Source organism: Pelophylax lessonae (genome assembly GCF_965119305.1).
Source record: "Pelophylax lessonae genome assembly, chromosome: 1".
Taxonomy (NCBI): domain Eukaryota; kingdom Metazoa; phylum Chordata; class Amphibia; order Anura; family Ranidae; genus Pelophylax; species Pelophylax lessonae.
The window spans coordinates 86,194,796-86,220,096 of NC_138768.1; the positions used below are offsets into that span (position 1 = coordinate 86,194,796).

The 25,301-nt window shown below is 45.1% G+C and overlaps 1 protein-coding gene across 1 annotated transcript in view; it reads right to left on the reverse strand.

Moving 5' to 3' along the window:
• Positions 1-25,301, reverse strand: part of OXCT1 (3-oxoacid CoA-transferase 1) — a 261,457-nt gene that overhangs the window by 180,633 nt on the left and 55,523 nt on the right. Inside the window, exons 6-7 of the mRNA XM_082251643.1 lie at positions 18,385-18,491; positions 896-956 (exon numbers count right to left, since the gene is read on the reverse strand). Coding sequence (XP_082107769.1) covers positions 896-956; positions 18,385-18,491 — 168 coding nt within the window. The remainder of the gene's footprint in view (positions 1-895; positions 957-18,384; positions 18,492-25,301) is intronic.

Genomic DNA, 25,301 nt, shown 5'->3' on the forward strand with positions numbered 1-25,301 from the left:
CAGACTATTAGAGCCCTTGCTTATTGAATTATAGAATTTTTAGGTTTTTCCTTTTAGGAGGCATTAGTGTTTTCCTTTCTGCGTCATCAGTTGTCCTATCTGATTTCCTCTCAAATGTTGAGAGCTATATCGTTTCTGCATCTTACTTGGTGTGCTTGCTAATATTGTTGTTTTGGGTTTAAGGACCATTTAATGGTGGTCTCAAAACTAAAATATTAATTTTGAATCCAGAGTAGTTTTTTTGTTACAATATTTAACATTATCAAAAATAGGATTTTTCTCAGAGACCCTCTTGTGATGACAAGATGCAAAGATTTCACCAGCCAAGTCAGCCTGACATTGGGTATAAAAAAAAAATCATCATGCATAATGCCCAATACCAATATTTACTAATGAGTGTCTGTAGTCATGAAAAAAGGATACTGCTGAATAGGCACAACTTTGGGAGGATGTCAGTAAAAGGACATGCCACTGGAAGTAAAAGGACATGCCACTGGAAGTAAAAGGACATGCCACTGGAAGTAAAAGGACATGCCACTGGAAGGTTAAAAGGCTTTTTTAGTTTAATTTTCTTCAAGGAGAATTTTGAGAATGGAGTAGCCCACACAATCTTAAACAGGCCCATGTTAGTTTGAGCGTGGCCAGCCCCAAAAAAAAAAAAAAGATTAAAGTGGTTTTATTCTTTGAGACAACCAGACTCCATTTATAAGAGATTACAAAATGCATTCAGAAAAAAAAAAAAAAAAAAAAAAAAAAAAAAATCACCCATTTCCCCACCAGATGAAGCTTGAAGAGATCCAGCTGTCAAAACAGGGAGCTGAATAAAGCCATGCCAGCCTAATACAAGCATCACTGAACTCACAGGCAGGTAATGAAAATGAAAAGCAGCACCTACCTCCACCACTGTGACTTGGGCTGCTTTACACATCGGCTGGTTGAAATTTCTGGCAGTTTTTCTGTTCAAAACAGTAAAAGATGACAGTATAAGAGCACAATCTCATCACAAACAAGAAACTGGCATTTGGAAAAATCCATTTCAGTAGACATTTACAAAACAAGCCATACAAAATTCCCCATGTGCAGACATTAAAATGAGACCCTGTCACAAACTCAAAATGTACAGAAAGCACAAGTAATTTTAAAAGCTTACTTGCAGTGTTTTCCCTTTCCATAAAATATTTTTATTCACTTGCAATGAGAACTTGACAGAAGATTCGACTACTTCAGGAAGAGGCAATTTCCAGAATAACCTTCCTCCCTTCTTGCATTTTACAACCCTCTTCTATTTGGAGAAGGTCTAAATACTGTCTTTGGAGGCACAGCTCTTCCACCCCCTCTGCATACATTTTTCACATTCCCCTTCACTCTTGACCGGGCAGCTACATAGAGTCATTTGAGAACTAGGACTATGGACATCACCTCCAAGATGGCAGAGGCCACCCTCTAATGGCTTTATGATGTCTAAACAAAAAGGAAGGCGGTTATAGATAAAACAAAAAAACACCACACACTTTGTAGGTTTCCTTGTTTCAAGCAATTTTTGGGATATACACAATTGCATCTGCATTAGCATTGCCAGACTGGCAGGTTAACCAACTTAGTATTTTTGTGCCATGTTAAGCTTTATAACACGGTCACACTGTCGGTTGTGTGTTTCATGAGCTTTGAGTAGGTTGAAGGCTCACCTTGGTTCCTTTTCATTTGATCCCTACATCCGTTCAGTTCACTCAAGGGTCATTTTGGAGAATTGATTTAGTGCAGTGCTTGGCAAAGCCAACCAGTCCAAAGACTGACACTTTTCTGTTCTGCAGCATTGGATGGGATATTGTCGGTTTACCACGTAGAGAAGACCAAGACCCCTTTCACAAGTGGTGGATTCCATTCCGATCAGCAGGGGATTAGCTCAGAGATCCCTGCTGATCAGAGCAGGTGGATGACATTTCTGCAGAGCAGACATGAACAGAGCCCACTCTGCTCTATGGGCGATGGGAAGTAAACCGACTCAGCTGTCCATTTTATACACCTGACAGGATGAAGTGGCAATCCAAATATGAAGGTTACCAACCTGGTGTGGCACAACTCCTCCCAAAAGAAAGAACACTGATCTACATATGCAGCTCAGCGTTGATTCTTGGCCTTCCTCGGTGCTGGGATGAATTAAAGTGAAACGGAATTCAAAAAAAAAAAAAAGGAAGATTTGCAGGCAACATCTACAAATGTTAATTGTACCTTTGGCCTGAATTTTTCCTGAAAAATAGTTGTGCACTTCATGGTATGTGAAGGTGCCCTGATATTTCTGTGACCACAGCCTCCTAGCCGTATAGCTAGTGTGAGATCTCAGGTACTACTGGCTCTAACTGCTAGTCTCAGGAGATATGGACAGATTTAATAGTGTCACTACTTTAATGACCACTGTTCACTTTGCTGCAAGTGCTGACCTGAATAGCAAAGCCCTGACTTTACCAAGATGGCACCACCACACAAAGATCCACAGTTCAGAACGAGGCATGGTAAGTAGTGGAGGGGAAAAAAATAAATATATCAGCTGCAAGGAGACCACAGACCAATACATTGGAGCTACCAATTAAACCTCTACCTGCCTTTCTTCAGCAAAGTTCCTCTTAACGCCCATGAGCATGCATTGGAGTTATGTAATCCTGGACAAGCCAATCAAAATGGTCAAAAGGAGTAGAACCCATGCAAAGAGGTTATTGCCAGCGAAGCAGCTTGCAGGCATTAAATTATTGGACAACATTTATAGGAGATTCTGAATCTTCCAGAGCCACCACAACTTAGTGAATATTGGGAGGTGGAACACTGCAGAAACTGCAAACAAATCCCCACCCATCTCTCCAAATCAGAGGCAAAGGGCATATTCATTTCCATGCCAATACTTGAAGAGCAAATTTCCCAGGGCCATGTGACTGCATCTCCTATACCAACTAGAGCAGCCTCAACTTTTTCAACACAGAGGAACCCTTGAAATAAGTTTGTCTCGGGGAACCCCTGCTAAAAATTAAAAACTTACAACTCCTGACAGAGTGACAGTCAGTGGGATGAAAGCTCCTTACTCTTGTCATTGGAATTACCCCCTTACAAATAGCTAAAAAACAATGGTGTCAGTGGGAACTTATCTGAGAGAGGCATAAATTGCCATTGCTCAGGTAAACCCTAGCAACCTTAGGAGGAACCCTGCTTGAGAAACCCTGAACTAGAGTCTCTGTAGCAGGCCAATGTGATCTCGTGACCAGATTTTAGAAAACTATTTTATAGTACTTCTAAAATACAGCTTAATAAGTGCTGCAGGAGGTTTTAGAATGCATCTAAATTGGTGGCTTTCCTAATGAACCATGTTTATTCTAGGGCTAGGATTTCAGCTTAAAGTCAGATCAGGATGACACAGTCCAAGAGCCTTCACGTTCAAACAAATCCGTAATGGCAGTTGCAATATTTTAATCTTAAACAGTTACTTCAAAAAATAATCTTCATGATTGGGATGTCCCAAAGCAGTGTAGATGTGAGGGGGAAGACGCAACCTTAAAAAATAGGCAACACAGCACCCAGGTCAGAGAAAAACTGAACCAGTGGGGTAAGTAAAAAAAAAAAAAAAATAAACCCCATGACTAAGACATTAAAAAAATAGCATGTCTCTTTAAACCACTGCCGCACTCAAAACCTTGCGGCAAAAAGCAGCATCTGAGGATGCAAATACATAAAGTTTGTAAAACTTAAGTACAGACAACCAGGTCGCCGCTTTGCGCACCTGAGCCACAGACGCCTAGTGGCGAAAAGCCCAAGATGCACTAACCGCTCTAGTAGAGTGCGCCTTAACAGGGAAGGGAGGAACCTGACCCTTAATCGAATAGGCCTGCACAATAGTCTGTCTGATCCATTTGGAAATGGTTGCAGCAGACGCCGCTGTACCCTCAGAGGTCCTTCAGGAAGGACAAGACGACAATCCAACTTCCGGGAAAGAGTCCGTGGCGGAAAGGTAAACCTTGATCGCCCGGACCATGTCCAAGGAATGCAAGGAAAATTACTTCGTTGCTTAGGCTTCACACAAAGCCTTGCAACAATATCCTCATTGAGGTGGCAGGCTGAAACCACCTCAGGAAGAAAAGACTGATTTGGTTGCAGGACCACTTTATCCCTATGAACAACCAGATGGGGGGGGAGCGGCAAGACGGAGCCGCCAACTCCATTGTAGATCCCAGAAACGATTGGGAGTCAGATGGAGATTTGATGGAAACTGTCTGCGGGGCGAGATCGGAACTCGATCTTATACCCTGAACAAATGAGCTCACGAACCCACCTGTCCAGAATGTTGGACAGCCAGGGCTCGGGAAAACAATGCATACGTCCCCCCACCCCTGATATGGGTGAGGGCATCCCTTCAGGAAGGGGTGGAATGGGTTGCCTGCCCAGCTTGACCCATTTTAGGGCTTACCCGCCCAAAATTTCTTGTGACCACCGGAGGCCTTGAAGGACTTACCCTTTTCCTGTGCCCCGAAGGCAAGAAAGGACCCCCGCTTAGCATAGGGAGATTTAACTTTCAAGACTTGAGGCAAGAGTACTCTTACCCCCAGTAAGCCCCTTGATCAGCTCATCCAGATAGTCACCAAAAAGACGATCCCCACATAAGGGATGTCGGACACTGTCTTCTTAGAAGCGTGGTCGGCCGACCAGCTTTTCAGCCAAATAATGCAGCGGATTGCAATCCCGACCGCAGCTAGACGTGCGACTAAAGGAGCCTCGTCCAAAGCCACGTCATACAGGTACTTCAAAGCCTGTCCCATTTTATCCAACATGTCCAGCGCAGCAGCAGAAACCGACTCTGCTACCAGAGTGCGCCTAAGCACCTTGGCCCATTCTGTGATAGTCTGAGAGACCATCACTGAGGCGAACACTGGTTTCAGCAGGGAACCCACCACCATATACATGTGGCAGGAAAGAGTTTCCACCCGTCTATCCACTGGGTCCTTAAACACCGGGGAGTCTTCCACAGGCATAAAGGTGAATTTATTCTGTCTGGAAACAGTGTGGTCCACTTTAGGAACCACAGTCCAGCGAGTATCAACCGAATCCGCAAAGGGATAATGGTACTTAAAATCTTAGGTACTACCAGCGTTGGCTTAATGCGACGCCATTGGTCATTTACCGTTTCCTGAAACTCCTCGGGACAAGGAAAAACCTGACCAGACTTCAGGGCCTTACGGGTCCCAAAAGGAAACCCGCTTACCTGCCACGGAGGGCTCTACATCAAGATTTAAAGTCTCCTTAACGGAGCAAATGATTGCGTCTACCACAGCACGGTCACGTGCTATCCCAGAGGAAGAATCCTCCACATCCGACTGAGAAGACGGGACCCCTCAAGGGGGGACGTCGCCCGTGGCAACCAATTCAGGCTCCGAGTCAGAAGACTGAGAGGGGATAGGCCGTTTCTTTGCAACTCGGTCAGACATCAGCAGATCAACTTTTGACGCTAAAGTCACAAGTGCAGCAGATTAAGAGGATAAAGGAAGTGGGATCAGGAGTATCTGAACCACCAACTAGGTCTGTGGGAAATTTGCTATCCTGGGACTCCATATTAGCAAAGTGCAAAAAAATTACACTGGCCCTTTAAAAACTGCAGTTCCCACAGACCCCTATCGCAAACTGCGCTACAGGTGGAGACCCTTCCCTCAACTAAAGCTAAACTGACAAAAGAGTGCTAGCCAAAATATAGCCAGAGAAAACCAGTACAATCCCCCCACAGTGTTCCTATACTTGCCACGCTGCTTTTGAGAAGGCTGATTATAAAGAGGAAGTGACCTCATGCCCCTAGGAGGCAAAAGCCAGCCCTGAGCCACAAAAATGGTGCCCTATGGAGTCAAATGGAGGAAAAACAGTTAGAAAATGGCCACTGCCCAGACAGGACATCCACCCACACTAAAGATGGCGCCTGATCGGCAATAGCAATAATGGAAAATGGCCGCTGCCCTCACTCTGAGGCCAAACAACCAGCCCTTACCAAACATGGCAGCCGGTCGAAACAGCTTCAGACGCCGCAGAAAACGCCCGCACTGGTCCCCACTGGGATCTGCACAGAGCACCCTCGGGGAGAAGGAAGCCCTCACACACACACCCCCCCCCCCATATGGCGGTCTGCACCGCAAGAGTGCCCCCACAGGGACAGCGAAGGGAAGACACAAGGGGCCATCCTACGGCCATGAGGGGGATATTACAGCAAACTTCTTTACATGCACCGCCATCCCCAGAGTAGGCCCACTCAATACCCCCTCAAAAACCTGTTCCAGGGACAGAGGAGTAGTAGTACACACCATACCGCAAACTTGGGCACCGCTCAGACACTGGAGACCTCCCACCTGGGTGGGGGTGCCATCAGCCAGGAAGGATGCTAGCAACCCCGGGCGTCCGACATCCCAGAGAAGATAGAAAAACTTTGCAGGCTCGTCCCTGCTTCTAGGGGCACTGTCGTTGCGAGGCCTGGGCATACCAAAACCCTGCGATGCTCGATGGCAGACTGGGACTCCATAAGGTTCTATATTAAACAGTAAGAGGACCAGTTCTGCGGACGATTGTAGTCCTCCAAATTCTGACTAGCGTAGGTGAGAAAAAAAAATAAATAAAATGCTATTCTTAAGAAAAAAAAGAAAAACTTTCAGAAACAAAAGAAAAAAAAAAAAAAAAACAGACACTAGGTCCCAGCAGGGAAAACCTAGCCTACTCCCGACGCTAGGCAGCAAAGAACTAGATTAGAGTGGTACTGGCTGGAGGATATAGGCCAGAGGGACAGCCCCCTTTGGGTGTGTATGTTATTAATGTTTGTTGTATTAATAAAATTACTGCCTAGCTTGCTCCTGCGGAGAAGGCCAATACCAAATCGTAAAGACTGTATGAATGGGCGGCGACCATCAGAGGACGCAAGAGGAAAATAAATAAATAAGACACAAGCCATTGCGTGTGCTCAAGCAACCTCAATTTAGTCCCTTATGCTGATTCCTCTGATATAGATCTATATCTTTACATCTACATCAATCCCCCCCCCCCCCCCATCTCCCCCACCATCCTCCAGTGCAGCTTAGGGTTAATACAACTAAGGGACTGTCCATGATAATTTTTTTCATTGGGAGCCTGTAAAACATTGAACCCACGATCAGCAGATTGTGGGTACAATGCAGGGCTCTTGAGGACTGTCAGTGTAAACTGTCTGCAGTTAAATCCGACAGGATCATCAATGAACTTTAGAGTGCTCAACAGCGCCTTGGTGGATCATTGAGAACTACAAGCCAATAGAAGCAAAAGGCTGTTTATATATTTGTAGGTTCCCATTCACAGAACTCTGTAAATGAATGCAGACAGGAGGGTGATCTTAACTTGTGACAGCAGGCACTAGGAAAACATGCCTGGCCTGCTGTCACACGGGGGGGGGGGTGCGGCTGTAGCAGTAACATGTTACACACTAAATATGGGTTGAACAGGTTATAGAAACGGAAAACATCCTTTAATTAACTCCTTCACCGAATTCAAAGGCTTTTGTGAATGAGAAGCAGATGGGAGGGGTGGGCAGAGATGCCGTGTAAGAAGGCAGCGACTCTTTCAGTGCCTGGGAGTGCAACGATAGCTGCACTCCCCGAGCTCCAAAAAAACTGCTGAATTGTAAAAGAAATAAGTCCACGAGGTTGCATGCACCTCATTGATCTTTACTCGGAATGAATTTAACTAATTTTACAAGTCGTGGAACTCCAGGAGTTTAACTTTAGTGTTACTAAACCCACAACAGCATACTTTTTATACTCACTGTAGAAGAGCCAAGATATATCCCGGGTAACTATAGGCCAGTCAGCAAGATTTTGGAGGGGATGTTATGAGACCACATACAAGACTTTAGTAATGAAAATGGTAGTAGTAATCAGCATAGATTCATGGGAAAAAAAAAAAAAAAAAAAAAAAAAAAAAAAAATCGCTCTTGCCAAACCAATCTATTAACCTTCCACCATGAAGTAAGCAGCCACCTAGATAAAGTTAAGCCTGTAGATGTGGTGTATCTGGACTTTGCAAAGGCCTTTGACACAGTTCCCCACAAACGCTTGCTGTACAAAGGAATGTAGGTATGGATCATAGGGGCAAGTACCTGGATAGAGAACTGGCTCGAGGGGAGAGTCCAGAGGGTGGTGATTAATGGGGAGTACTCCGATTAGGCGGGTGTGGAAAGTGGTGTCCCCCAAGGTTCTGTCCTGGGACCAATCCTGTTTAATTTATTCATAAATGATCTAGAGGAGGGGATATCTAGTACAATCTCAGTATTTGCAGATAATACTAAAGTAAGCATGCCAATATCATCTATACAGGATGTGGAAACCTTACAAGCAGACCTGAACAAAATAATGGGGTGGGCAACTACATGGCAGATGAGGTTTAATGTTGAGAAATGTAAATTAATGCACTTGGGTGCCAGAAACACAAAAGCAAGCTACTCACTGGGGGGGGGGGGACCTCTGAGTGAATCCAAGATGGAAAAAGGACCTGGGGGTACTGGTGGACAACAGGCTTAGCAGCGGCATGCAATGCCAAGCCGCTGCAAGCAAAGCCAACAGAATACTGGCGTGAATAAAAAAAAAGGGGATTCACTCCAGAAAAATGGATTTTTGTAAAATCTTACCGTAAAATCCTTTTCTCTTAGCTCATCGACAGACGTAGTCCTCGGTGATACACCACCTTCGGGTTATGTTACCTCCGCAGGAGCAGGACTAGACAGGAAATTAAAAAGCTCTGGCCACACCCTAGGGGCAGTCCCAGAGGGTATATTCTCTCTCTGCCTCAGCAAATCAGTTATGTGAAAAAGCAGTGCTTAGAGAATTTAACCCAACCCAACTCCAAAACAGAGGGGCGGGGACTACGTCTGTCGATGAGCTAAGAGAAAAGGATTTTACGGTAAGATTTTACAAAAATCCATTTTTCTCTAGCGCTCATCGACAGACGTAGTCCTCGGTGATACACCACCTTCGGGACGTCCCAGAGCAGTATCACAACTGAGGGGTGGGAAAATGGAAATCAAATCCCAATCTAGAAGGCCCAACCGGTGCCAACTAGAAGTTTACAATGCTCATCCTTAATGATGAGACTCAACAAAAAAATTTTTCAAACAGAAAAAAACCCTCGAGGTAGACCACCGGTCTCCTCAAATTGCGGCCTGCAAAACCTTGCGGCCAAATGAGGCATCCGCCGATGCCGTCACATCAATTTTATAGAATTTAGTAAAGGTATGTACCGACGACCAAGTGGCCGCCTTACATACCTGGACCACTGACGCCTGATGGCGAAAGGCCCAGGAAGTACTGAGCGCTCGAGTGGAGTGCGCCCTAACAGGGAACGGAGGACTCTGACCCTTAATAGAATAAGCCTGTACCACCGTTTGTCTAATCCATTTGGCAATGGTCGCGGCAGATGCAGGCAAACCCTTTCTGGGGCCATCCGTGATCACAAAAAGTGAATCCGTCTTACGGAATGATTCCGTAGCTTTCAGGTATACCCTGATTGCCCGAACCACATCCAAGGAATGAAACGCATGTTCCCGATGATGCTTGGGCTGAGGACACAAGGAAGGTAGTACAATATCTTCATTCAGATGAAAATCTGAAACCACCTTAGGAAGAAAAGATGGCTTAGGATGAAGTACTACCTTATCCCTATGAATCACTAGGTATGGGGACTGGCATGATAATGCAGCCAGTTCTGACACCCTGCGAGCAGAAGTAATAGCCACCAAGAAGACCACCTTCTGGGATAAAGTAAGCAAGGGAATCTCCCTGATGTTTTCAAAGGGAGGTTTCTGTAGAACCGACAAAACCAAATTAAGATCCCAGGGCGGTAAGGGCGCGCGGACTGGAGGAGCCAGGTGCCGCACCCCCTGGATGAAATTCCGCACCAAGGATTTGGTAGCTAAAGGTTTCTGAAAGAAGATTGCTAATGCTGAAACTTGACCCTTGATGGTGCTCAAGGCTAGCTTCTGCTCAACCCCTTGTTGCAAAAAGGCCAATATTCGAGACACCGAATAGGTACGTGGAGGAAATCCTAAAGATTCGCACCACGCAATATAAGTCTTCCATGTGTGATAATAGACTTTGCTGGAAGTCGCTTTCCTTGCTTTAATAAGGGTAGGAATGACAGAAGTAGACAAACCTCTGTCCTTCAGTACTTGGGTCTCAATGGCCAGGCCATTAAAACCAGCGACTGTAAAGCACGAAGGTAAATAGGTCCTTGAGACTACAGACACTCCCTGAGACGAAGTTCCCACGGAACGTCTGCGACTAACCTGTCCAAGTCGGCCAGGCCGGCTTGAAGAGGCCAGCCTAGAATTTCTAGGACCACTGGCGCTGATTGGATCTGAACCAGGCGTCCCTAGAGGTATCTGGCCCCGACCATCCGAGAAAGTCTGGTCGTTTTCTGTTCCCACACATTTATCAGATACCTGATAGTTATCAGGCAAGGTGATCTTTTCTGGTTGAACCTCAGGGACCGAAGTCACCCGACTAGAGGCTACTTGGCCTATCTGGTCAATCAGATCCGATTCCTGTGAGGTATCGGGACTAATCTTAGGAAAAGGTAAAGGAAAAGATCTATACAGGGAGCGGTAACTACCGCTTCCTGTACTTAAATGTTGGAAGGGAAGAATCGCACCGGTAGTAGTGGTTGATGCTCGATCTAATGTCCTGAATACCGGTGAAACCGTCCCCCCACCCTGAAATTGGGTGGGGGCGCACCTTCAGGCTGTGTACTCCTTTACTTCGGGTTTGGCTGGGTTGGTCCTCTGCTTGTCCGACCAGCCCTTCTTGAACCCTCCTGGAGGAGTCTTGCCTTTCCCGGAAGTACCAGCCGGGCGTCCTTTATGGGCGGTAAAGAAAGGTCCTCGCTTGTTGCGAGGTTCCTTAGCTTTTGCAGCCTGTGGCAAAAAAGTACTCTTGCCCCCGGTGGCATCCTTAATGATTTCATCTAGGTTGGCTCCAAATAGACGATTCCCCTGGAAAGGGAGATTGGTCAAAGTCTTTTTGGAACCTAGGTCAGCTGACCAGCATTTTAACCACAGCACACGTCTGAGGATCACTGCTAACTTAGATGCATGCCCTAACAAGGGAGTAGTGTCCAAGGCTGCGTCACAGATAAACCGTAGCCCTTGTATGATCTGTTCTATCAAATCAGATGTCTCCTGGGGAATATCTTTTCCCCTAAGATCTTGGCGTACCATCTTCGCCCATTCTGTAAGTGTCTGGGAAACTAGACCAATAACAATTACTGGTCTAAATGCTGACCCTATCAGAGAAAAGATAGTGCGGGACTCCGCTTCTATCTTTCGATCCACCGGATCCTTAAAGGACGAAGTGTCCTCCACTGGAATAACCGTGGCTTTATTCAGCCTGGAAATAGGCGGATCCACGACTGGTGGTACCGTCCATTTCTTAATGATGGATTCCTCAAACGGATAGCGTCTAGCAATACGCTTGGAAATAGTAAAGGTACGTTTAGAATGTTCCCATTCTCCTTTAATCTGATTTCCAAAACATTTAGGTACAGGAAAAGCCTTTGCCGTCTTGATGGGCTTATTAGTCCCAAAAGGCCTCTCTGTTTCAGTTGCCTCTGCCGGTAAAGCCTCAAGTTTTAAGGTTTCTTGCACTGCCACAACTAGTGCGTCCACCAATGCTTCTTCCTGAATTATAGCAGGAGAAGAAGCGTCCTCCTCACTGTCTGAGGGGGCTTTACCTGGGATAGCAGCCCTTGCAGAGGAACCTGCAACTGCAGTGACCATCTCTGAATCAGAGTCAGAGGTGTCAGATAGTATAGGGGTAGGCGGGGGTCGCTTCCTTGACCCCCGTCCCTGACAGGCCGCCTCCACCCGAGCCACCATAGACTCCAAAATTGCTGTAAATGACTCTATACTCTGTACACCGGCGGGTCCCGAGGCCCCCTCGAGGGAAACAGGTGGGGGAATCTGTGTGGCAGGGTCCATAATAACTCCAGTTACTTCCTGGATGATATAATTCAAAGTAAAGAAAAAACTTTTTTTTTTTTTTTTTTGACCCTCAGCGCCACAAAAAACCCCTTAGTGTTACCTGCTAGGGATCCCTATCGATCGAGAGAGAGAGAGATAGACCCCCAGGCTCACCACTTGATGTTCAGAGTTGAACTGCAACAGCTTACAGCGCTGTCTTAGACAAACAGGAAGTCTTTTGGCTGGCTGCCCAGGAAGAAAGGAGGCGGCTCCGCCCCTCTGTACGCCTTCCGGCGCCTCCCCCAAGCTCCACGAGGTGTAGAATCACCTAAAACATGGCCGCCCCCATGCTGGAGACACGAGGCTACGCCAAAATGGCGGCTCGTGCGATCCAGCAAAAAAAATGGCGGCGGCCTGTGCTGACTAGCGGTGTGCTGCAGGCACACAACACTCTCTCTGCATGGGGATATGGCGTGTTTGGCGGTACCGGCCCTGGCGGACCGCATGGCCGTTCGGGAGGCCTGCTATTAGCTGGAGATCTGACTTGGAAGGCAGTCTACATGTCCATGGCTTCTGACTGGTAGGTAGCTTATACTTAACCCATAAGATTCCCAGAATGCCACAGATTACATCTTTAAAACATGTATACAATAGATTGTTAGCTCCCAAACCAAGCCTCCTGGCTTTTGCACACATAAAATCACACTCAAAGTAGGAGGATTTGTGACATGTTATAGGATAGAAAGAAACTCTCTTACCATACAGAGAGGGGCCCGCGTTCACCACAAAACCCGTCAGGGAAAACAGGGGGAACATACTACTCACCATACCGGAACCAGGCGGGCACCAACTCCTGACAGTACCCCTCTCCACCGGGGCGGGAGGGCTGTCGACCGATACAGACGCCGTGACTCATGGTCTTTGGCGTTTCAGCGAGACGTTTAACTCGCGGGTTCAGTCCTTTAATGGGACTTTGTCGCGGCCGACCCAGCGCGGAGCTATGGCCTGCACGCGCTCGTAGGCTGAACTGGGGTGACCACCGGATCTCAACATCCAGCCCGTCGCCCAGTTCAGCTTTCTTGCTTGAAGATCTCACAGGAACACTGGAGAAAAAAAAAGCTGTCCAAAAATCCTTTTAGAAAAAAATTTCTTGCCAGGACCCAAGATCCCAGCAAGGTATCTAGGTCCTTACTCCTAACTAGACAGAAAATAACTGATTTGCTGAGGCAGAGAGAGAGAGGATATACCCTCTGGGACTGCCCCTAGGGTGTGGCCAGAGCTTTTTAATTTCCTGTCTAGTCCTGCTCCTGCGGAGGTAACATAACCCGAAGGTGGTGTATCACCGAGGACTACGTCTGTCGATGAGCGCTAGAGAAATAGAGATTATTCTCCCACTCTACAAGACTCTGGTCCGGCCACATCTGGGGTATGCTGTCCTGTTCTGGGCACCCATCCTCAGGAAGGACGTGCTGGAACTGGAGAGAGAGTCCAGAAAAGAGCAACAAAAATAATTAGGGGAATGGAGGGCATCGACTATGAGGAAAGACTACAAGCACTGAACTTATTCTCCCTGGAGAAGAGACAATCGATTGAGGGGGGGATATGATATCAATGTACAAATACTGTACTGGCGACCCTAGCATAAGGTACAAACTTTAGAGAAAGGGATTACAATAAGACACGTGGCCACTCACTAAAACTAGAGGAAAAACAGTTTAACGGTTCTACGCAAGGGGTTCTTCACTGTCAGCAGTAAGGATGTGGAATTCTCTTCCACAGGCAGTGGTGTCAGCGGGGAGCGTCGATAGTTTCAAAAGACTATTAGATGGGCACCTTAAAGACCACAACATACAGGGGTATACAAAGGTTAACAGCAAACACACACATCCATAGCTTGAACTGGATGGACTGATGTCTTTCAACCTCACAAACTATGTAACCTAAGGGGTTAATCCTTCGCATCGTGTAAAAAGGCTGTGTGTTGCTGGCTTTTCTGAACCTCCCCTCCCTCCACTGTCCATTGATAATTTCTTGATAACAGTCTATGAGGTCAGGCTGCACCTGCTTAGTTTGGTGTATATTGCTAGAGGTTTTGCTCTTCTTGGGAGAGTGCATGCAATCAGCACAGGGCCAATCAGCAGTGTCCAGACTGAGGGTCAGGAGACCCGCAGTCTCGTAGGACAGTCAGAAAACTCATCCTGCAAAAGCTTTAACCAGTGCTTGGATGGACACTGATAGTCACAAGACTGCTCTAACTGCTGATAAGCTATTTAGCAGTGTAGATTTACTTAATATATGCATTTCCATGTTCTAGGAGCTGTGGGAGACCAGATATAGTGAATGCAGGGTCCTGGGTTCAGTAACACTTTAACCTTCTAGCATGTCTTTGCTGTTTTGGAAACCAGAATAAGAGGAAACACGAGGGAACACAAGGGGAACATGCAACCTCCATGCAGAAAGGGTCCTGGGTGGGATTCAAAATGAGGACCCTAGTGCTGCAAGGCTTGTACTCCAACCACTAAGCCAATGTGCTGCCATTGACAAACAATACATAGTAGTAAAATGTTTTTACTTGGCAAGTAGTTGCATGGACATGGTCGACCACTTCATGTTGGTGTTCAAAAGGAAGGCATAGGTCTACAGCCCCATATAAAATGCTGTGGTGCATAAGGCACATTGCAGGAACAAGTGTGCAGACACCCTCTATAGCACCAGTCTACAAGAGGCCATAACTGAAGGACTCAAAATACAAACATTTACTGCTGAAGTTAATAAAAGCGACTTTGTAAACACAAGACTTCCTTTGCAGCAGGCCACTGACAACTCAGATGTCCAAACAGAAATTAAATCAATGCAGGGAGTCTGCATGGAACCCGAGAGGAGCAACTTGTGCCAGAGGCATCTGTCAAGAGGCTACGCCAGGCCGCGTTTCCCTGGTAACTACATTATCTACACAAGTCGAACCTCTAGGAGACAGTTGTATACTGTGGCTGACAGTCATGCAATAGATCTGTACTGAAAGAGAAAAACAGATCAGGCGTTAAAAGGTTTTGATCTCAACTTAAAGCAGACTTAAACAGGCATCACTCCAAGTCAGTCTCTCTCAACCAGCATGGAAGGACCCTTGAAATAACTTTCCAGTCTTAGGAAACCCTGATAATGAATACTGCATCCAAAGCTCACCGTACATTAGCATAGTCAGTGGAGAGAATGTTCCTTACATTTGTGCTCATTGAAAAGGTTCCCTTACCAATCGCTAAAAAGATCATTGCTGTCAGAGGTTACTTATCAGAGGCAGTAATTGCTCAATGAACCCCTAGCAACCTCAGAGGAATCCACCCAACTCTGGTTGAGAAAAGCTGCTCCATGAAAAACTCCACTTTGATGCCAAACACAAAAAAACAAAACACAAACAATGGGATTCCTGAATATCTTTACCGCCAAGAAATTAGAATATACATGCATTGGTATGAGAAACCGATGAATGCCTGGTGTTTATAAAGCTGTACATGGCGAGGCACTTTGTCCACCATTGTCAGGGGAATAGAGTAAGATTATTTTTCCATTCAGATAAACATAATATAATTTTGCAATACATTTAAAAAAACTGCCAGTAAAATTAGAAAACAAAAACTAGAATTAGAAGAGAGACGGCAAAAAAATAAATTAAAAAAAGGCCAATGATGGGAGGATGGTTACAGAGGACACTGAAAAAGCAAACTTGAACGCTTTTTTCTCGTCAGTCTTGACACAGGAAAAGGAGGGGTACACTGACCACGACTATATGGTTAGCAGTAATACACAGGACTTGCCGCTATGGCTAACAGAAGGTGAAATCAGGGAAAGGCTGGATAAAATTAACACAAATTACCAGGCCCGGGTGGTGTACATCCGAGAGTACTCAAAGAACTCAGTAAGATTATATCTAGACCACTGTTCCTGATCTTATTATGACCGGAAATGTACCAGGGGATTGGGAGGAAAGCGAACGTGATACAGATATTCATAAAAGGGCAGAGGCATGTCCCGGGAAAGCATAGGCCTGTCAGTCTGACATCCATAGTATGTAAACTTCTGGAGGGGATGATATGGGACTATATCGTACAGTTTGCTAAAGACAACAACATCAGCAGTAATCAGCACGGGTTTACAAATGGGCGTTCTTGTCAAACCAATCTCATTCTACGAGGAGGTGAGCTGTGAGCTAGATAGGGGGAGACCAGTGGATGTGGTGTACCTGGATTTCCCTAAGGCAGTGGTCCTCAACTCCAGTCCTCAGGGCCCACTAACAGGCCAGATTTTAAGTATTACCTTGTGGAGATGCAGACTAGAGTACTGCAATCACTGAACAGCAAATTATATCACCTGGGATGTATTTCAGCTATCTTGCAAACCTGGCCTGTTAGTGGGCCCTGAGGACCAGGGTTGAGGACCACCACTGCCCTAAGGAGTTTCATACAGTTCCCCACAAGCGCTTAATTTATAAAATAAGGTCAGCAGGCATCGACCGCTGGGTTTGCTCTTGGATACGGAACTGGCTAAAAGGGCATGTCCAAAGGGTGGTAATAAATAGCACATACTCAGACTGGTCTGAGGTAGTAAGCGGGGTCCCCCAAGGCTCAGTCCTGGGACCAACCTTGTTCAATTTATTCATAAACAGCATTGAGGACGGGATCAGTAGTTCTATATAAGTTTTTGCAGATGACACAAAATTGGGCAGGGCAATAACTGCACAGCATGAAGCAGATATCCTGCAGAATGACCTGGACAAAGACATGGCAAATGAGGTTTAATGTGGAGAAGTGTAAGGTTTTGCACTTGGTAACTAAAAACACAATACACTTTAGGGGGGGAACCCTTGGGGGAATCATAAATGGAGAAAGATCTGGGAGTCTTGGTAGAGGATAGACTAAGCAATAGCATGCAATGTCAAGCGGCAGCTGCCAAAGCCGGCAGAATATTAGCATGCATAAAGGAAGGGATGTATTCCAGAGATAAAACTATAATCCTTCCACTTATAAAACTCTGGTCCGACCACATCTGGAGTATTCTGTCCAGCTCTGGTCGCCAGTCCTCAGGAGGGATGTGTTGGAGCTGGAGAGAGTCCACAGAAGGGCAACTAAACTAATTAAGGGATTGGAGGACCTTAATTATGAAGAGCGTCTGCAATCGCTTGATTTATTCTCCTTGGAGAAGAGACGCCTGAGAGGGGACATGATAGCAATTTATAAATACCTCAATGGTGGTCTCAGCATAGAAAAAAAGCTATGCAGTCAAAAGGATTGCATGAGGACATACAATGATATTAGAGGAGAAGCGTTTTAACCTCAGGCAATGTGGGGGGTTCTTTACTGTTAGAGCTACAAGATTGTGTAATTCTCTACCACAAGAGGTGGTTTCTGCGGGAAGTATGGTGGCTTTCAAAAGACAGACGTACATCTCCAGGATCAGAACATTCAGGGGTATGAGAGATGATTACGGCCACACACCTACACAAGTTGAACTGGATGGACTATTGTCTTTATTCAGCCTCACCTACTATGTAACTATGCAATTTGTGTGGAATGTGTTAAGAAAACCTAAAACATAAATCCACAGCAGCAATACACACCCCCCCCCCCCCCCCCCGCACACTCCAGTACCCCTTACCATTACATACATTCAGCGTTGGAACTGCATTCCTCCATATTCCTGCAGGAAGGGGGGAAAAAAAAAAAAAAAAAAAGAGCCCCGCTTTACCACTACTTGGTCTTCTGTAGTGCTGGCCAACACCATACCCCCAATGCTGCACGCCATTTTTCTCTAGGTGCATTATTTTACATTTAGGCCTCATGTACTGTGGTTTTTCCTCTCTCGCTCAGACATCTTTCCACCTGGCAGCAGCATTTCAGCAAACAAAAAAAAAAAAAACACACACTAACAACTTACTGCACCTTTCTGAACCAAGATTCGTCACTATATTGCTGTATTAAGTTATTGACATGGCTGTCAGATTTGGATCATCATAATCCTTTTATATTGTGCGGTTTGCTTATGCAAAAAAAAAAAAAAAAAGTGCAAATTTACAAAAGTTACAAATTTTAAATGAGAGCAAAGAGTTGGGCTGAGAAAGATGTGAAAACATTTAAATACATCTCACACATTCTTTGGATAGGTCGCATTGATGGTGACATCAGCTCGATTGATGCAGAAACTGGTCACAGTGCAATACATACAGCAGGCACAGGAATCTAGCTCCCATCACAAGAAAAGCCACTGAGAAAGCCTTTGGAATGGGACTTCTCACATATCTGAGGCATGCTTTAACCAATCTTGGAGCATGGGACTCTGGACAAAAACAGGCAATATCTGTACTCCATCCTTGCAAAAAAAATAAGCTTTGAAAATAAATATCTTACCTGAAAACAACATTACCAGCACAATCTGCCTTCCAAGCCTTTATTAGTGCAAAGTCTCCCGTGATCGCAGTCTCCATAACAAAGTGGCGGCCATTAAACTCCTTGACCTAAAAAGAGTGTGCTCATTAGAATAAATGTACAAAATGTGTCAACCATCAACTAACAGTATCTTACAAGACAGATTGACCTTTACAAAAACCTTAGTGATGGAAGTTCCCCGTCATCTTTATTATTGGTAGGTTAGCAAAGTATCCGAGAACCTGCTTTGGTGACCTTTACAAAAAAGGAAACCGATGGAGAAAACACTTCCATACAGTTGGACCTCCACAGCCATCCCTTATCTTGTAGATATTAATCCTCAGTCTCCCGCCCAAACTGTGTGATTAACTCCGCGCTCTAGGTAGCACCAGCAGACTGCTGGTAAAAAAACTCTAAAACTAAAGCTGCCACTTAAACAAATATAAAATACTTGATAACAATAAAAAAGGAATAATAGTAGCGCTAGAACAATCTAAAAAAGTTCCCGGAAGAGTTCCTACTATCACCCGTGGATGATCATCAAATTAACAGTGCGGTTGATAAACAGTCCTCACAGTCTTTTAGTCAAATGATCCCATAGGTGAAATATGAACAGTCCACTTTCAGATCTTCAATCACCATAAAAATTCATGTATTAATGATGACAGTGTTTGGATATGCCAAAACTCCGTGCAATCTGATAGGATCACCACAAGTCCACCACCAAGTGCAGGGGAAGTAAGAAATGGCCACTCACCGGATGCATTTTCTCACTTACTCTCATAAATGAGCATTATGCGCATGTAGGTAACAGATCCCAATGTTACCATAGGATAGGTCACACCACAGGTAAAGATGGTTTCCACTTCAGTGCAGTAGCCCTTTTTTTCCACACTCTCTCCCAACCGTATGAAAAACAAAGAGATAACTTCCCTAGTGCAGTATGTCTGATAAATTTTATTCACACCAAATACTCATACATTGCACTCACTTGTATAGTAGTAAAAACACGCTCATCTCAATATGCAAGGCAGTAGCGGAACCTCCAATCTTACTCAAATCTGGCTCCACGCCAGGTCGGGTAGTCCCGGAAGTTCTTTCTCTGCCACAGTCCACGAAAGGATGCGTCGTCTGGCCACGCCCCGACGCGTTTCGTCACTTCCGGACTTCAACTGGGGGCGCGGACAGACCAACGAACCCATCCTCTTTATGCTCAGCACCATCAACATTGCGGCCAATAGCGCAGCGAACAGGCCAACCGGAAGGACCTCATGACACCTTCCGCCGGAAGGTAAACACTGTATGGAGAGTCCGCCCGGATATCCCTCACACACCACCTCTGCAGACACAAAATACCATGAGAACCCTGCCCATTGAACTTAGACCATCCCATTACGGAATGAGATCTGAACGGTTGACCCGTTACCTGCACTTAGGCGAATCCATCTGGGAGTGATTAAACCCCCAGTCAGTCGCCCGATCGGCAGTGTACCATACATCTGCAATTAATGATGCTGAGGTTTCAGGTGGCCTATTGCACACGATCGATCGGGACTCACTGTTAGTGGTTAAACCACCCATCAGCAACTCGATCGACAATGTGCCATACGTCCACAGGGTGAAATGCTAAAAATAACACAACAATGTAAAATACATAACCCTGTGCACACTGGCACACTGTATAAACTAACATGAATCTCATTAAAATAAGTCACATTAAAAAATTATAAAAACGCATATTAAAATATACAAGGGAATGCATATTTCAATTATAATATCACAAGTTGTAAAGCACAAAAGGATAAAATATGCGCTATATCCTGAAAAGGAATGATGTATATAACAGCTCTTCACTGTATATACCTGAAGCCAGAAAATGCAGGGGTAAATATGTATAGACAAATCAAAAATAAACGTAAAATCAATAATTAAACTAGGTATCACTGATGAAACAGTTGATGTCTAATTCAATGTTTAAACCCATAGGTGCAAGGGATTGGGTCAGGAAAATCCATTTTGTCTCGCATTTTGACAGTTCCCTGACCCAATTAGCCCCTCGCCAAGAAGGAGTGACTCGTTCTATGCCCCAGAACATTAGTTCACTCGGATCTTTCTGATGGTGTAGTCGAAAGTGAGCTGGCACATTGTGTTCCCTTTTCCCATTGATAATATTAGTGATGTGCTCTCCCACACGAATCTTCAAGGTTCGTTTTGTTCTCCCTATATATACCAACTTGCAAGGGCACATCAGCCCATACACAACGTGGGTGGTATCACACGTAATAAGGGATTTGATCTTGAATGTTTTATCAATGGCGGGGACAGAGAAGGAATCCCGTCTTCTCAAGTTGGTCGGGGCCAGAGAGCAAGCCCTACACCTCCCACATGTAAACGACCCCTTCAGATCCGGAAAGAAGGTGATTCTAGGTGGATCAATCACCTTTTTGACCACCCGATCTCCAAAATTGGGGGCCCTGCGATATATAAAAGATGGATGGTTGGGTAAGGCTGAACCCAGGGTTTTATCCATCAGCAATATCGGCCAGTGTTGTTTAAAGATGTCTTCTACCTTCTTATAGTCATTAGAGAAATCAGAGGGGAAACTCCACTGTTTGGGGTCACTCTCTGATTCTCTATCTCTAATTCTAGGATTCAGAGGCCTTGGTGCTTCAAGAATGTTGGTAATTTCTTTGTCCAGCTCCAATTCCTCATAGCCTTTAGCCACAAAGCGCTCTTTCAGAATTTTGACTTGGTCACAGTAATCACTGGTAGATGTACAATTCCGTCTTACACGTAGGAATTGGCCTCTGGGAATATTTTTGAGCCAGTTAGGGTGATGTCCACTCTGGATAGCAAGGTAGCTGTTTCTATCCGTAGATTTAAAAAACACCTTAGTTGTTAAGGAGTTGCCTTCCCTCCTAATGGTGACATCTAAGAAGTGGATTTCACTCTGGCTATAGTTGTATTCCAGTTTGATGTTATTCTGGTTATTATTCAGATGTTGCATAAAGGTCATAAGATTTTGTTCAGATCCTTCCCAGATGAAAATGATGTCATTTCTAAACAGAAATCCAGGACTCTTCTTAAGAAGACCTTTTGCTCCCATGGCAAATCATCTCTCTGGCACATAGCCCAATTCAGGGCTAGCAGGGCATCATCATGCTGGATGATGGTGTAGAGGGACGACAGATGATTTGCCATGGGAGCAAAAGGTCTTCTTAAGAAGAGTCCTGGATTTCTGTTTAGGCCATAACTATTTTTGGTACGACAGCAATTTTTTCAGCCAGAAAACTGGCGTGGCGATGGGCGCCAAATTTGCCCCCAGTCTAGCCAATATTTTTATGGCAGAGTGGGAGGACAAATTTGTGTTCAATACCAACAGACCAGAGTTGAAGTATTACCGTCGCTTCATAGATGACATCATTTTCATCTGGGAAGGATCTGAACAAAATCTTATGACCTTTATGCAACATCTGAATAATAACCAGAATAACATCAAACTGGAATACAACTATAGCCAGAGTGAAATCCACTTCTTAGATGTCACCATTAGGAGGGAAGGCAACTCCTTAACAACTAAGGTGTTTTTTAAATCTACGGATAGAAACAGCTACCTTGCTATCCAGAGTGGACATCACCCTAACTGGCTCAAAAATATTCCCAGAGGCCAATTCCTACGTGTAAGACGGAATTGTACATCTACCAGTGATTACTGTGACCAAGTCAAAATTCTGAAAGAGCGCTTTGTGGCTAAAGGCTATGAGGAATTGGAGCTGGACAAAGAAATTACCAACATTCTTGAAGCACCAAGGCCTCTGAATCCTAGAATTAGAGATAGAGAATCAGAGAGTGACCCCAAACAGTGGAGTTTCCCCTCTGATTTCTCTAATGACTATAAGAAGGTAGAAGACATCTTTAAACAACACTGGCCGATATTGCTGATGGATAAAACCCTGGGTTCAGCCTTACCCAACCATCCATCTTTTATATATCGCAGGGCCCCCAATTTTGGAGATCGGGTGGTCAAAAAGGTGATTGATCCACCTAGAATCACCTTCTTTCCGGATCTGAAGGGGTCGTTTACATGTGGGAGGTGTAGGGCTTGCTCTCTGGCCCCGACCAACTTGAGAAGACGGGATTCCTTCTCTGTCCCCGCCATTGATAAAACATTCAAGATCAAATCCCTTATTACGTGTGATACCACCCACGTTGTGTATGGGCTGATGTGCCCTTGCAAGTTGGTATATATAGGGAGAACAAAACGAACCTTGAAGATTCGTGTGGGAGAGCACATCACTAATATTATCAATGGGAAAAGGGAACACAATGTGCCAGCTCACTTTCGACTACACCATCAGAAAGATCCGAGTGAACTAATGTTCTGGGGCATAGAACGAGTCACTCCTTCTTGGCGAGGGGCTAATTGGGTCAGGGAACTGTCAAAATGCGAGACAAAATGGATTTTCCTGACCCAATCCCTTGCACCTATGGGTTTAAACATTGAATTAGACATCAACTGTTTCATCAGTGATACCTAGTTTAATTATTGATTTTACGTTTATTTTTGATTTGTCTATACATATTTACCCCTGCATTTTCTGGCTTCAGGTATATACAGTGAAGAGCTGTTATATACATCATTCCTTTTCAGGATATAGCGCATATTTTATCCTTTTGTGCTTTACAACTTGTGATATTATAATTGAAATATGCATTCCCTTGTATATTTTAATATGCGTTTTTATAATTTTTTAATGTGACTTATTTTAATGAGATTCATGTTAGTTTATACAGTGTGCCAGTGTGCACAGGGTTATGTATTTTACATTGTTGTGTTATTTTTAGCATTTCACCCTGTGGACGTATGGCACATTGTCGATCGAGTTGCTGATGGGTGGTTTAACCACTAACAGTGAGTCCCGATCGATCGTGTGCAATAGGCCACCTGAAACCTCAGCATCATTAATTGCAGATGTATGGTACACTGCCGATCGGGCGACTGACTGGGGGTTTAATCACTCCCAGATGGATTCGCCTAAGTGCAGGTAACGGGTCAACCGTTCAGATCTCATTCCGTAATGGGATGGTCTAAGTTCAATGGGCAGGGTTCTCATGGTATTTTGTGTCTGCAGAGGTGGTGTGTGAGGGATATCCGGGCGGACTCTCCATACAGTGTTTACCTTCCGGCGGAAGGTGTCATGAGGTCCTTCCGGTTGGCCTGTTCGCTGCGCTATTGGCCGCAATGTTGATGGTGCTGAGCATAAAGAGGATGGGTTCGTTGGTCTGGCCGCGCCCCCAGTTGAAGTCCGGAAGTGACGAAACGCGTCGGGGCGTGGCCAGACGACGCATCCTATCGTGGACTGTGGCAGAGAAAGAACTTCCGGGACTACCCGACCTGGCGTGGAGCCAGATTTGAGTAAGATTGGAGGTTCCGCTACTGCCTTGCATATTGAGATGAGCGTGTTTTTACTACTATACAAGTGAGTGCAATGTATGAGTATTTGGTGTGAATAAAATTTATCAGACATACTGCACTAGGGAAGTTATCTCTTTGTTTTTCATACGGTTGGGAGAGAGTGTGGAAAAAAAAAAGGGCTACTGCACTGAAGTGGAAACCATCTTTACCTGTGGTGTGACCTATCCTATGGTAACATTGGGATCTGTTACCTACATGCGCATAATGCTCATTTATGAGAGTAAGTGAGCAAATGCATCCGGTGAGTGGCCATTTCTTACTTCCCCTGCACTTGGTGGTGGACTTGTGGTGATCCTATCAGATTGCACGGAGTTTTGGCATATCCAAACACTGTCATCATTAATACATGAATTTTTATGGTGATTGAAGATCTGAAAGTGGACTGTTGTTCATATTTCACCTATGGGATCATTTGACTAAAAGACTGTGAGGACTGTTTATCAACCGCACTGTTAATTTGATGATCATCCCTTATCTTGGTTTACAACTGACTCCGTCTATAACCGATGTGGTAGCTGCCAACCTTAAACCTTTAATCCAAGAAGTGACCAAAATTCTCTCCCAGAAAATTTACCAAGAATTGCCATGGGTGGGTAGAATAGCAGCCTTGAAAACGATGGTGCTCCCGAAAGTTTTATACAATTTTAGAACTTTGCCGCTACCCATTGCCTCCTCTCAAATATCCACTCTCCAGTCCCTCTTCAGAAACTATGTCTGGCAAGACAAACGGCCTAGGTGTCCCTGGTCGCTAATTATTAAATACAAACAAGCAGGGGGTTTGGGAATGATAGACCTACACGACTACTACCTGGCGACCCACATGACGCAAATTAACCATTGGTTCACGACTGGCTCCGACGTTCAATGGGTGCTGGCGGAAACGGCCATGGCCAAAGTCCCCTCCCTGCCCCTTTCACTGTCGGCCGACTGCTAGAAACCCCTCTCATTGCCCCAATTCCCACCAACCACACAAGCATCCATTCATGTGTGGAGGTATGTTCTCCAACACCAGAACTCATCCCACGAACAAACCAGGATCCGCATACCATTGGAAACCATAACAGTCCTCATTCCATACCTACCCCTTCAAAAGTGGCTAGAAAATGGCCTCCTGTGGCTTGATGAAATCCTAGACGGCATGTCACTAAAATCTCTAGACGCTCTACGGCTCCCCCCGTCCGAGGCATATACACAACTCTGTATTACCAGTTTTATTAAAAAGCACCCTGTGCCGACTATATAAATCCAACCCAAACTATGGCAATTCCTCACAAAAGTTCCAACAGCATCCAAAAGGGACCTCGTTATTTTACAACACTCCAACATAAACCATTATTTACTAAAACTGCACCCATGTTGAAATGGGAAATCGGAGTTAAACAGATCCTTTGAAATGGCTCAATGGCAGCAGGCGAGCCTCCAC